This window comes from Seriola lalandi, unplaced genomic scaffold (genome assembly GCF_002814215.2).
Source record: "Seriola lalandi dorsalis isolate HSWRI2012SDOR001 ecotype SW California unplaced genomic scaffold, Sedor1 jcf7180002054307, whole genome shotgun sequence".
Lineage (NCBI taxonomy): Eukaryota > Metazoa > Chordata > Actinopteri > Carangiformes > Carangidae > Seriola > Seriola lalandi.
In genome coordinates this window covers 47,363-59,859 of record NW_019524860.1, presented here as the reverse complement: position 1 = coordinate 59,859, position 12,497 = coordinate 47,363, and the positions used below count along the sequence as shown (strand labels likewise).

Genomic DNA, 12,497 nt, shown 5'->3' with positions numbered 1-12,497 from the left:
TTGTGGTTAATTTTACAGTTTTATAACTGTGGTTAGTAAAGTGATACGTCAGAGTTGTTACTGAGTACTTCCTCATTACTTCATCAAGTTTCCAACGAATACTTCAATCATAATATTCCACCCACATACACTTCACTAATGCATCAGAAAACAACCTGGATGTCATTCTTAATATGTGTTAAGAATATTAGTGATGTTGTAGACTTAAAAAAAAATAAATGTAATTAAGAAAATATCATTTTAATTCATCTTAAATGTTTTAACTATGATCTGTGTGGAAATGCAATTACACAAAATACAAACTGCTTTTATTTATTTATTTATTTTTAAAGTGAATATTTACAAAATGCTCCTCCGTCTGACAAAAACCATAACTTCGAAATGAATGTCACTTGTAGAGCAACATATACTGACGTTTGTCACACTGATCCTGAGAGGAAAAGAAAGATGAAGAACGGGCTGCACATATCGCTCCTGGTATGTAGGACTAACATTGCAGTTATCGACACACATGACAAATCTATTAGGAGAAATATGCCATTGGCTCAGTCAAGGTAACTTTAGGTGTGACAAACATCAATGTACAGCCAGTACATCGTTTCTCTACAAGCGCCAGGCATTTTTAAATTATGTATTATTTTTGTCAGATGTCAGAGTGTTTTGTAAATATGTAAATACTTCATTTTTTTCCCCAATTAAAAGTTTGTACTTTGTGTAATTGCCTTTCCACACAGATCCATGGTTAAATGTTTAAGATGAGTTCAAATGAATCAGTTTATTAGACTTTTTATTTTAAGTCGTCTTGATCACTAATGCATCAGAAAATAACGTGGATGTGATTATTAATATTATATATATATAAGCTTGAATATTATAATTAAAATACTTGTTTGGAAATCTTTGATTTGTTGTGAAGGAACTCATTGTGACATAATGATGAAGTAATGAGGAAGTACTCAGTAACAACCCTGACATATCACTTTACTAACCATAGCTATAAAACTGTAAAAACAACCATAATATGCTGATGGGTTTCACTCTAGTTTAATGCAGTTCTGTTGTAATGTGTTGTAATTTACCCTCAAAGACAATAAAATACTGCAAACAAGTTTTGCATTTGTAAAAATAAAAAAACGAGACTTTGTGAATGAAATCAAACAATGACCAGTGGTGAGGAAACACACAGACACTGTGAAAGACAAAGTGCTTTGTTTACAGCTTGGTGCTCAAAGTTCCCACACAGTGTGTGACACTGAAGTTACTAGTAGAAGTTTGACCCTGTTTTACACCTGAATCTAACTGGACAGTGACAGTCTGATCAGAGGGCAGGTGGTTCTGTTGCCTTCATATCCACAGCACATCCTGGAAGGATTAGTTCAGTTTTCTTCAGTTTATATTTACACAGACGTTGACAAACGCACTTCTTTCAGTGTGTTTGTGTTATCTCACCACTAATGTCATTTCTTTTCAATTTTAATCACATTGTCTTTAACAAATACAACGCTCTTCTACATCTCTTCAAACATACAAACGTGAATTTCTCATGCAGATTTATTTTACATGTTCACAAAGGTTGATATACAAATACATTCGGAAATATTTGTGAACATCACTTTACAAGTTCAAAATCCTTTGACTAATGTGTGGGGTGTAGTAAGACTTACTATTTCTTGCTGGTTGTGGTAAAGTGTGCTTCTGGCCTGAGGTGGGCTCTGGCATCTCTATGAAAACACAATTTACACTAGATGAAATAAACTTTCCATTGCTGGGAAACAGGACATTTTAAGCTGCTCTTCACCATACAGTATCGAGTATGTTTTGATTTTTTTACTACTATTCATTTCATTTACCATTACCTAACTCAGTCAGGTGCAAGTGATGCAGGAAGCTCCCATCAGTTTCAGAGGAGGCGGCCTCACACAGCTCCAGCTGCAGGTACAGGAATCATGGAGAGATTGATAAAAGTCACTGTTAACCCGCCCACTGTCAAGTTAAACACCGAGCCCGCTAACTGCCGCTGAAGACAGCCGTCCTGTTCTGTGTTTTCTTAGTAAAAGAATTCTAATATTTTCTCCTTTGCCCAGACACATGCAGTGTTGGAGATAGTAGATCGAGACGTGGCAATGTGGGCAAAATGCCACGGATCAAGGAAAAAAAGAGAGCAGCCAAATTACTTCCATGTTGCTTATATGAACAATTAAGTGCCATGTTCAAGTTAATTTAGGCTACTGCGGTTGCAGTTGCCTAAATTGCATCTGACCTATCCTGTTTAAAGCTGTGGGCTACCACAGTGTGGTGGCAGGTGTTCAACTCCATTTGCAAAGCCACTGTTTAGTCAGGGGTATGAACCAAACATATGTATGAGGTCGGGAACATAGGAAATTTGTGGTGCAATTCATTTGAACTTTGACTACTTACAGGCAGCTTCAGACATGCACCCTAATGTTTTAACACAGGAACAGCAGAACAGACTGCAACCGCAGTAATTGAACTTGAACATAGCCACAACACACTGCAACCGCAGTAGCCTTAATTAACTTGACCATAACTTGATCTGTGGCATCTAGCCAGAATTGCCACCCCTCCATCTACTATCCCCAACACTGCATATATCGGGGCAAAGGGGGAAACGTTAGAATTCTGTTACTAAAAAAACATTTTGAAATAGTAAAACTAGCTAAGACCGAGTAAGTAGATTAACTCAACATATCCAGAGATTGCTAAACAGTGAGCTTGTTTACAGTTAGCCCAGGCAGTTAACCAGTTAACGTTAGCCTAGCGTTAGCCTAGCACCAGGGGAATTGCCTTCATAGTCGAATAAGTCGTTTTAGTCTTCAGAAAATTGTGGAGTGACTCGTTGAAAATAATTTTGTTGATCCTTTAGGTGTTTTACCAACGGTCTGCAGGCACTGAAGGTAACCGGATGTAAACACCCACGGTGTTTGACTACTTCCGTTTTCGTGACGCACAGCGTGAAAGGGCCTAGAGCGTCTACGCGGCGGAAAGATACAAATCACAACTTCCAGCCAGGGCCACAATAAAATCAAAGCGAAACAGAATACAGACAGTGATTACGTATATGATCATTTTGCCAGATGGCCCACCTCTAGGTTCAAACCAAAATTTCTCAGCATGAAACAGGTTATGTTGAACCTTATGTAACCGAGTGTCTTAGCTTTCCACACTTATCTTGAGTTCTGTATTCCAAGTGTGACACCAAAACAGTTTCCAACAACAACAACCAACACTTATAATTACTTACAGTACGGCAGCCCTACGTGTGCAATGCAAAACCAGCACAAATACCAACAATATAGTGTAACAGAACAAAGTCAGTAAATTGACTATTCTCCCACCTTAATGAGGAATTAGCGGATCAGAAATTAAGTACAAACAGGTTTTCAACTGGACACGTTACAGTCAGAGCCAACAGAGGCAACAACAACCGACACTTTACAGCAGTCCGAGGGTAATTCCCAGGGGACACACCTCAAAAAGCAGAGTCTATAACACTTATATTATTTGGTTGCGGTTTAAGTGGTAATTACTGGTACCAATGGAAATGAGAGCCATATTTCACCTTATGCCCAATTCTAGCTGACACTGTTTAGTGGCAAATACGACCTCATTAAATTAGTTAATTTAGTAGTAGTATCCAATCTTCACAATCAAATAGGATCTCTGATAAACTAAACTCTAAAGCTTAAACATTTAACCATGCATCTGTGTGGAAAAGGCAATTGCACAAAAAAATTAAAGTATTTGCATGTTTACAAAACGCTCCGATGTCTGGCAAAAGTAATTGTTTAAAAACGACTGGCCCTTATACAGTATATTGTATATTGTATATTATATAATTCTCTGTTCACCCCGATGTAGAAGCTCATGTCGTATTCAGTGTGTACAACACAGTCCAAAAAGAGGCCAGCTGTTTCTTCTAACAGTGCATAAAAACCAGGCTGATCCCAAAACCAATTTCCTGCACTACAGCAGAGTAAATATGCCACTCTACTCTCCAGATCGATAAGTCATATGCTGTTATTCTTCCGTCTGTACACACTGTTATATAAATATATATATATATATATATATATATATATATATTTTTTTTTTTTTTTACCGCATATCCAGTCGGTTGGATTGAACATACTGAACCTCTCCTTGCTGGTACTGAAGCTGTGGAAAGCACAATGCTGTAACCACCAGGTGGTGCTGTGGGTTCACTTTTCTGAGCTGTTTTAACTTCCTCCTCCTTCATCTTAACTTGTTTTTTTTTCTAAAGAGCTCCAGGACAGGTTTTTATTTTTTTAAATCAGTGTACTTCCTCATACGCTCGGTCAGTGTTAAGTGTTTTTTGATTGAGTCTTTTGCGTTTCATCAAGTTTATATTGATGATTTTCCAGTTGAGACCCAGAGGGACAAACTCCAGACTCTCAGTGTCTGTGTGATTCATTCAGGAGAAAACTTTAAGACCAACACTTCAGACACGTCGTCAGCTGTTTGATCAATGTTTTGTATATTTTAAGTTATGAAAACACAAATACAAAGAGAACATTTCATTGATGTATTGATTTGCAGCAGCACAAGAAACAGACCACAGAGGGAGGAAGAGGAAACATGAGTTTAAAACGTTACATAGCTTCAAACATTACAATATTATAATGTGAATATACAGCAACAATATACATTTCCATTTCTGTCTGTTCATCAGGCTGCCATCACAGACAGATCCACCGCCCCTGCTCTCACAGCCGGTTCAACCCGCCCGCTGTCACCATGAACGACCCCCAGCAGCACCGTCACCAGCGAGGCGTAGAGGAGGGTGGTGCAGCAGATGTAGAAGGTCCAGCCGAGATGCTGCAGCAGCTCAGGTTCCTGCTGCTCGATGGACACCAGGAAGGCGATCAGAGCGCCGCCACAGAGGGCAACTTTAGAAGAAATCAAGCAGCCAAATATCAGATGTCAGTGTCTTTGAATGAAACACAAGGGAGAGATTTCAATACAGTCCCTGCCTGCAAATGAATATCATGTGGTGATTCAAAATTTGAATTCAAATTAGGTTTTAGATACAGTTTTACTTTGAGTTGTAGTTACTGAGTAAAAATTTGCAAAATAACATGAGCACTTTAGGCGTAGTGAATATATGATAATGTAACTTTAAGTAAATTTTTCCGCCAAATAATGTAGTGAAAGACGGATTAAAAAACGTCACTAAAACAAATACACAACACAAAGAGAACAAACCGCTCACATCAGTCACTGACCTACTTAAGATCCACATATTTGTGCTAATCTGCTGTTTGCTGTATGTGCTGGAACAAGTGAAGGACTGTGCTTGGTCTGTGTGGTTCTCGTGCTGTAGTCTGAATAAATGGCAAGAATACGTTCAGTGATCTTTGCCTGTATATGGTTAAAAAATGTACAGCTTCAGTCAGTTGTACCAGAGATGAGGTTGAGGATGAGAGCGGCGATGGCCTTCCTCCCTCTGGTCAGAGCAGGCCTGACGGTCAGCAGAGCGGTCGCAGACAGAAACATCCAGGACAAACTGTAGTTTCCTGCAGGTAGAAGATTTAAAATGTTGTACTTAGTGACACAGGCGGATTAACCTCCTGGGGCCCCAAGGGCAAGAAAAAAAAAAAGAAAAAATGTGGGGCCCCTCTTGACCCCCACAGTGTGTGTCAGTTTCAATGTTTCCAGTAATCTATAGTTGATTGATCTTCATTTTTTAAGCCAAAATGTTGCTGGTTCCAGCTTCACCTCACACCTCATGTGAATAAATGTGAGCATTTGTCGTTTTCTGTGATGGTAAACTAAACTATTTTGTTTTTTAACTGCTGGTCAGTCAACAAGAGCAAGTTGGATATGTTCATTTCTGCTATGATGGAATAATACGACTTCCATGGCTGTTGACATTTTTGATCCCGGAGGTCTCATGTCTTCGGTCCCATCTGCCTGATCAGATGTGCATGTTCATTCAGGATTTTGTGGATTCAGTTTGTGGTCGGACACGCTTCGTTATGATCCCTAAATCAGACATAATAACTGTTATGAAATGTCATATATTCCCCTAATATTAGAAGCTGACTCAGCTTTTCAGGCTTGACTCTGCTCAGTCTACGATGTTTGTCGCTTTGAACTGAACGATAGCATGTTAGCATGCATAAGATTAGCGTTTTTAAGCATCTTCTTTATAACATCAACTGTCCTATGATAGCTATTAAACATGCTCATATGTGTTAGCCTGTTAACATCTCTAATATCCGGGTGTTTAGTTTGTTAGTTTGTTAGTTTGTTAGGTTAGCATGTGAGCATCAGCATGTTGGTACTGTGTGCAAATATCATGTTAAATCCGGCCCATACTCAGGCCACATGCTTGTTTTCTTCGGGGCCAGTATCCACCTGGTTTCCACGGCTCGAGTCATTTACATACAGCATGATTGTCAGATGCTGCTTCCACATCTGGACCAAAGCTGTCAGCCAAAGCCAAAGGGATAACAACCACAATCTGCAGAGATGTGGAAGTATATGGGCCAGACTCGGGCTGAGGACCCAGGAATATGTTGGGTCAAATTACTATTTTATTTTTTTAATAATATTTACATTCTATATTTGTGCTCTAACTCTTAACACAGCTGTAGCTTGCTTTGTTTTTTGCACTGTTTTGTTCCTGGGTTAGGTTATAAATACATGACAAAATAAATACTCAGTAAAACAAAACTTCCATTAAGTATTTAGTAAATAAATGACAGCATCATGGATGCTTACCCAGCCAGGCTGGAAGCGTGACGCAGCTGGAGAAGCCTTCGTAGGCGCTGCAGAGGGCGAACAGTCCCTCGCTGGCCCCCTCAGTCTGAACCAGCCACTGAGGCGAACAGAGACTCATTGTGTACAGCACAAACTCCACAGATAACAGGGTTGTCAGCACAGACACTGGATTCCTCATATTATACTCCCACACACACAAACACTGCCTCTCTTCAGAGCGTCTAATAGTTCATTAATTCTTCTTCGCAGAGGAAGTTGCAGTCGACTGGAGCTGATGGAGTTTGGTGCTCCAGTAGATTTTGAGTTCAAATGCCTGAATGCCTCTGATTTTGCTGAAAAGGTATCTTCCTCAACATCCACGGGCAGAAAGCCTTCAAGCAAGGCACGTCGTCCTCAGCAAGCTGTTCACAGGCAGGTGTGAGTCTGCAAAGAGAAGCAAGGTGAACAGAAAAAAACCCACCGTGCAATCATCCTTTCCTTGACGACTAACATACACTATGTGACCGGGTCTGATCTATGTGTATATATGTTTCCTCTGACAAACACTGGCTTCTGTTGGGCCACAGTTGATATAGTTTGTTTAATATACTGCGGCAAATACAACCTGTTTGCTTTTATTGTGAAGCTAATCTTGACCAGCAGGTTGCCATGCTGAGTAAGGACCACACTTTTGTTTTGTATGTTGAATGTTTTAGTTAATGTCTTTTTGAATGGGCATACTTTCTTTTTCTATTTTTGCCTTTATTAGATACAGTATCACAGGAAATGAGAGAGATGCAACAAAAGTCCCTGACTGCCCTGTGTCCAAATACTTTTGTCCACATAGGTTAGCTCGTTATTGGCTGCAGCCTGATGTCAACAGTGACTTGATGGTGCCGAGCTGATGTTGCTTTAGTGATTTTTTTCTTGTTAGCATATTAGCATGCTACAACCTCTTCCCCCACATACTCTGTCATCAGCTGACCAGTAACTGCTAATATATGTCCCTGTATGTGAGTCCCATGAGTTGGGGTGAAGTGGGGGTGTGGTGTGGTTAGGACTGTCCTGTGTGCCAAAACAAACTCGCCTGTCACCAGGAGGCAACAGCCAGTCATCGGAAATGTGCAGTTCGACTGACGAGAGCAAAAAGTCAGTCGAGCCTGCGGCTTCGCATCTCTCTGGGAGTCTCTGCCGAGTATTTCCTCTCTGTTGGGTGGAACTTTATCATCCTGCTCTGGGTGGAAATTCATGTGGACCTGCGCCCATAATTCACATTGTGGGAAATGTAATGCAAATGTTCATGAACCCACATCTTCCTGTTCTGTCACAGCGTGGAGGAAAAGGAGTGAAATACGGGTTGAGGTTGTTTACATTGCTGGTGTACTGTAAATTATCTTAAACTGATGATGTGGTTGAAGCAAATTTACAAAGTTTATGTCTGATAAAAAGAGAATTCAAGGGAATTATAGGATTAAAAGTTTATAGACAGGATAACAGCCCCATGTAATGCTGATAACCAATGATAGACATCTTGCAGCTCTTATCTTCTTCCTTCTGGCAAAGAAAATAAATAAAAAATATATATATACAGTATATATATAAAATAGGCCTGAAGCAATGATGTTCATATGGCACTCCAATAATTTTGCTAGATGAGAAATCAAGTGTGAGGCTATTTGTACAGATAGATGCAACAACAGTGGAACCAAAGAACATAAAGTTCTGGCCTGTAAGTGGCGCCATAATTAAAAAACATCTAAATCAAAGAACAAAAACACCATCGAAACAACAACATGAAAAGTAAAAATAAACTAGAAAAGTGTGTGACCGCTTAACAAGAGTAGGATGAAGGACGGGAAACAAATCGTACATAGCACCTTTCATTCTCTCATTCACCACATTTGCACAACTTAGGTGGTCGGGTGAACATGCAAAAATTTTAAATTTTTAAATAGGCAATATTATAATATAATATCATATAATATAATAATAAATGCTCATAAATGCAACACAAGGAAATGAAGTTGAGTGATTTTGTCTTTATTTTCCCTATAATTCATCATACATATGAATCGCACAAAAATTTACTGATGCTTTGTAAGACTTTTCTGAGTTATGTGGTTTGTGGTTTTTACTGTTCACGATCAGTATGATGGAGCTGTGAAATGATGAATACATTTTTCACAAATACCTTGAGCTGTTGACACTAAACTCCACATACTGTTACAAGTGAAAGTTGTCTCAACATTTCAGCTGCAATAAAACTAACAAACAAGTGACTGGGGGAGATGTCGATCACACAACAGGCTCACACATGTTCAGATGAGACAAATCAGGCAGAAAAAGCACAAACACACATGTAATGCTTGCGGAGAGATTTGAGGACGCTGCTATTTTTTGCTTCAACCCTGCAATAACGTGGCGTGGACAGTGTTGAGACATGTCCAAGAACAACCAACAACACAAAGCCATGTGGTATTTGTTGTTGCCCCGTGCAGCCGGCTTGTTTTGACGTGTGTGTGAAGACGATTCCAGTTTTGATTTGCATTCCAAAACCGAAAGAGTGCCCGTTGTGGATAAGACGGGTCAGAAAAAGAGGACGAGAAACACAGATCAGATCGGAATGTGATACTGGTTATCGAGAACTCCTGCCGTCAACATGATCTTGTCTTTATTCGTCACCTTGCAGATGGTTCGTGTAACGTACAGACAGATGTAAACACACGGCAGGAAGGAGACAGGTCAAGCCTGAAGAAGAGGGAAAAACAGATAAAAGCAGACGAAAACAGACCCTCAGAATCGCAAGCGCACGAACATTAACACGTATACATGTACTGTATGTGCTTTTATCTGATGGGAGACTGGGTGCTGTGGTGGCAGCAGCCAGGATGACATTGTAACAAGCCTGTAACAGCCAGAGATACCCACAGAGAAAGATTAATTACACTAATAAGTCCTAAGTAGAGCTGATAATGTCAGGTTTGGCCCTGGGCTGGTGTTGCACAGTCATGATTGATGAATTCTACATCAGCAGCTCTGAACCTGCTAAATGGTGTAAATGTGATTCCCTTTTCTCGGGAGTTAAAGTTCATTTCTGCTCTCTGAACACTGGACTCAAATATTGTGACATTTAGGAGTCTGTTGGCATTTGGCAGCAGTCCTCAAGCTGGCGGGAGTTTCCCATCATGCCTCTGTGCTTCTGCTGAAACAGATTAAAAGCTCAGATAGCTATTCAGAGTTTTTTCTTTTTGCTGAGCACGCAGAAAGCATGTGTGAACCTGCGAGGAGAACAAGTGAGAGCAGGAGTTTTCATGTCAGCTGAGGTTGGGAGTGATTACTGCGAGTAATTAAAAAAGTACAAAGAAGACAAAACATATTCTCCAAGTCTTATAATGACCTGCATGATGAGACCCGATCTGAGGCCTTCATATTTCAGCGAAGCCGTCTGACACAAGATGATATCTGAGGCAATTTCCAAAGTCAGAGTGAGATGATGGCACACACTGTAAAAAAATAAATAAATCCTAATTTTAAAGTAATATTCTGTTTTTTAAAATTGTGAACAAAATTCTGTAAAATGACAGAAATTATCTGTGAATTAAAAGCCAAACTTTTATTTTAAGCATTATGCCAATAATAATGAATTACATTTATTTCCCATTTTTGTAAAGACAAATTACTGTATTTATACAGTATTTTTTCTGCTTTTTTAAATTACACACAAATCTATGTAAAATGACAGTAATTACCTGTAATTAAAAATGTAGCTTGTTATTATAAAGGTTAATGTGCATAGTAACAATTAAAAGATTTTCTCTGTAATTTTAGGGTAAATCTTATTATACAGTCAAACTTCAAACAAAAAAGTTTGAAGTATTGAAAATGTATCCCAGCATGCACTGGAAGGAAAGCAGGTAAATGGTTTATCACACAACAACAACAACAACAACACACTATCACACACACATACACACACAAACCTATGGACAAATTAAATGTGCATGTCTTTGTTGTAGTAATCAGAGTCCCTGGAGGAAACACAAGGAGAACATGCAACACTGCAAGAAAGAAGCAGGGCTGAAGCTGAACCCAGGCGCTTCTTGCTGTTGTCTTCCTGCCTGGACTTTACTAAGCTGTGTGTTTGTGCATCATCTACCATAAAAGAAAACATTACAAATGTGACAATCACCAATTCATTTGCTGTGGCCACCAGATTCCATCAGCTCAGGGAACCTTGTTCAATAAACTAGGTATTAGGTCCGCAAACACTAAAATCTGGTATTCTGTACTGTGTGTGTGTGTCTGTGTGTCTGTGTGAAGTGGCAAACTGCCGTGACGTCACCCATTGGTTCATGAACTGCTGTTTTGAAGCGTCGAGTTTGGCTTAATGGATGTCGCCATCTTGGTTTTTTGGAGCCAGAAGAAACCAAGTTTGGATGAGAGGGTGGAGCTGGGAAGGAAGGAGGGAGGGGTGGATCTGACCTGTGTCCCCGAGGACACCAAGTGCACCCACCCGCATCAGCAACAGGCTCCTGGCTGAGCCGTGCGGAGATGCTGCTGCTTGAAATTAATGCAGTTTTAATGTGAAATAAAGTCTATGAGGCTTTGCTTTGATGGTTTTTATGGAACGTGTCTGGTATGAATTTTAACAGTAGCAGCAGCACAGTATAGAAATCACAACACATTGACATTTTTCCTGAATTTGTAATTAATCAAAGATTTTCTATGTTGCTTTAATCAACAATAACAGAAATGTTTAAATGTGTCCGTCCTTCAACAGTGACAATACAGGATCTAGAGATAGATACTAGAGTTTGTGCTTTTCTAATTTGTCTTATGAACTTACCAATTTTAATAACAACTAGAAAATTCCAGGGAAATTTTGAGTGCCACGGGGGCTTCTGCCGGGATGAGTACATGATTTATTTCCAGTGTTCAAAAGTCACCCTGATCATACTCTGGTTTTGAGAAAGGTTTTGATATAAAAGACTCTGATATAAAACAATGTCACATCCCTCCATTATGTATTATGTGGGAAATATCTCATATTCTGTCTTGTTTTTTTTAATAAAACAAGAGGCAACATGTCTTCAAACTGGCATTTAAAGGGTTAAAATCCTGAAAACTAATAAACATTTGGTAGTTTTGAGCAGAACTGAAGTGGTTTAAGAGATGTACGTAAAAAAAAGCAGAAAAAAATATTGATATATGATGATTTTATAGCATTTTCTTTGTGTGTCCTTTTTTGGACACGAGGAACCCCAGAGGATACAAAATGTGTTACCAGTGTATAATAGACCTGTAACAGTAACTGACATTATATTTTAAAAATATGTTTGTTACTGGAGCAAATAAATATGAACAGTCTCACACATTAGGACTCATGATGAATAATTATACTTGTTACTAAAAATTCGGTTGATTCAACTACTTCTTTTTTATTAAGCAAACTTACATATGACAGTGAAATTCAGCTTTAACTTCATCCACAACTATTTTTCGATTTTAAAGTTACAGTTGATTGTAAATTGTACACTACAGTATTTAATGAATCCATTTATTATTCTTTTATACATGTCCAGTGTTGTAAATTGTTTAAATTAATGTAGTTTATAATGCTGTTATTTATGAAGCACTTGCTTTAACTTTGTTGATGGTTTTAATAAAACACGTTAGCTTAAATCAACAACATAAATACTAGAAATATTTAAATGTTGTCCGACAACACTGACAATGAAGGATCAAAAAACATG

The 12,497-nt window shown here is 38.9% G+C and overlaps 1 protein-coding gene across 3 annotated transcripts in view; it reads right to left on the bottom strand.

Moving 5' to 3' along the window:
- Positions 1 to 4,499: 4,499 nt before the first annotated feature.
- Positions 4,500 to 12,497, bottom strand: part of LOC147819118 (uncharacterized) — an 8,818-nt gene continuing 820 nt past the window's right edge. For all 3 annotated transcript variants that reach the window (XM_087174044.1, XM_087174046.1, XM_087174045.1), the window contains 4 exons: positions 10,142 to 10,247; positions 6,766 to 10,022; positions 5,442 to 5,555; positions 4,500 to 4,928 (listed from right to left, as the gene is read on the bottom strand). In XM_087174044.1, the coding sequence (XP_087030170.1) occupies positions 4,708 to 4,928; positions 5,442 to 5,555; positions 6,766 to 6,943 (513 nt within the window). In that variant the 5' untranslated portion in view covers positions 6,944 to 10,022; positions 10,142 to 10,247 and the 3' untranslated portion in view covers positions 4,500 to 4,707. The remainder of the gene's footprint in view (positions 4,929 to 5,441; positions 5,556 to 6,765; positions 10,023 to 10,141; positions 10,248 to 12,497) is intronic.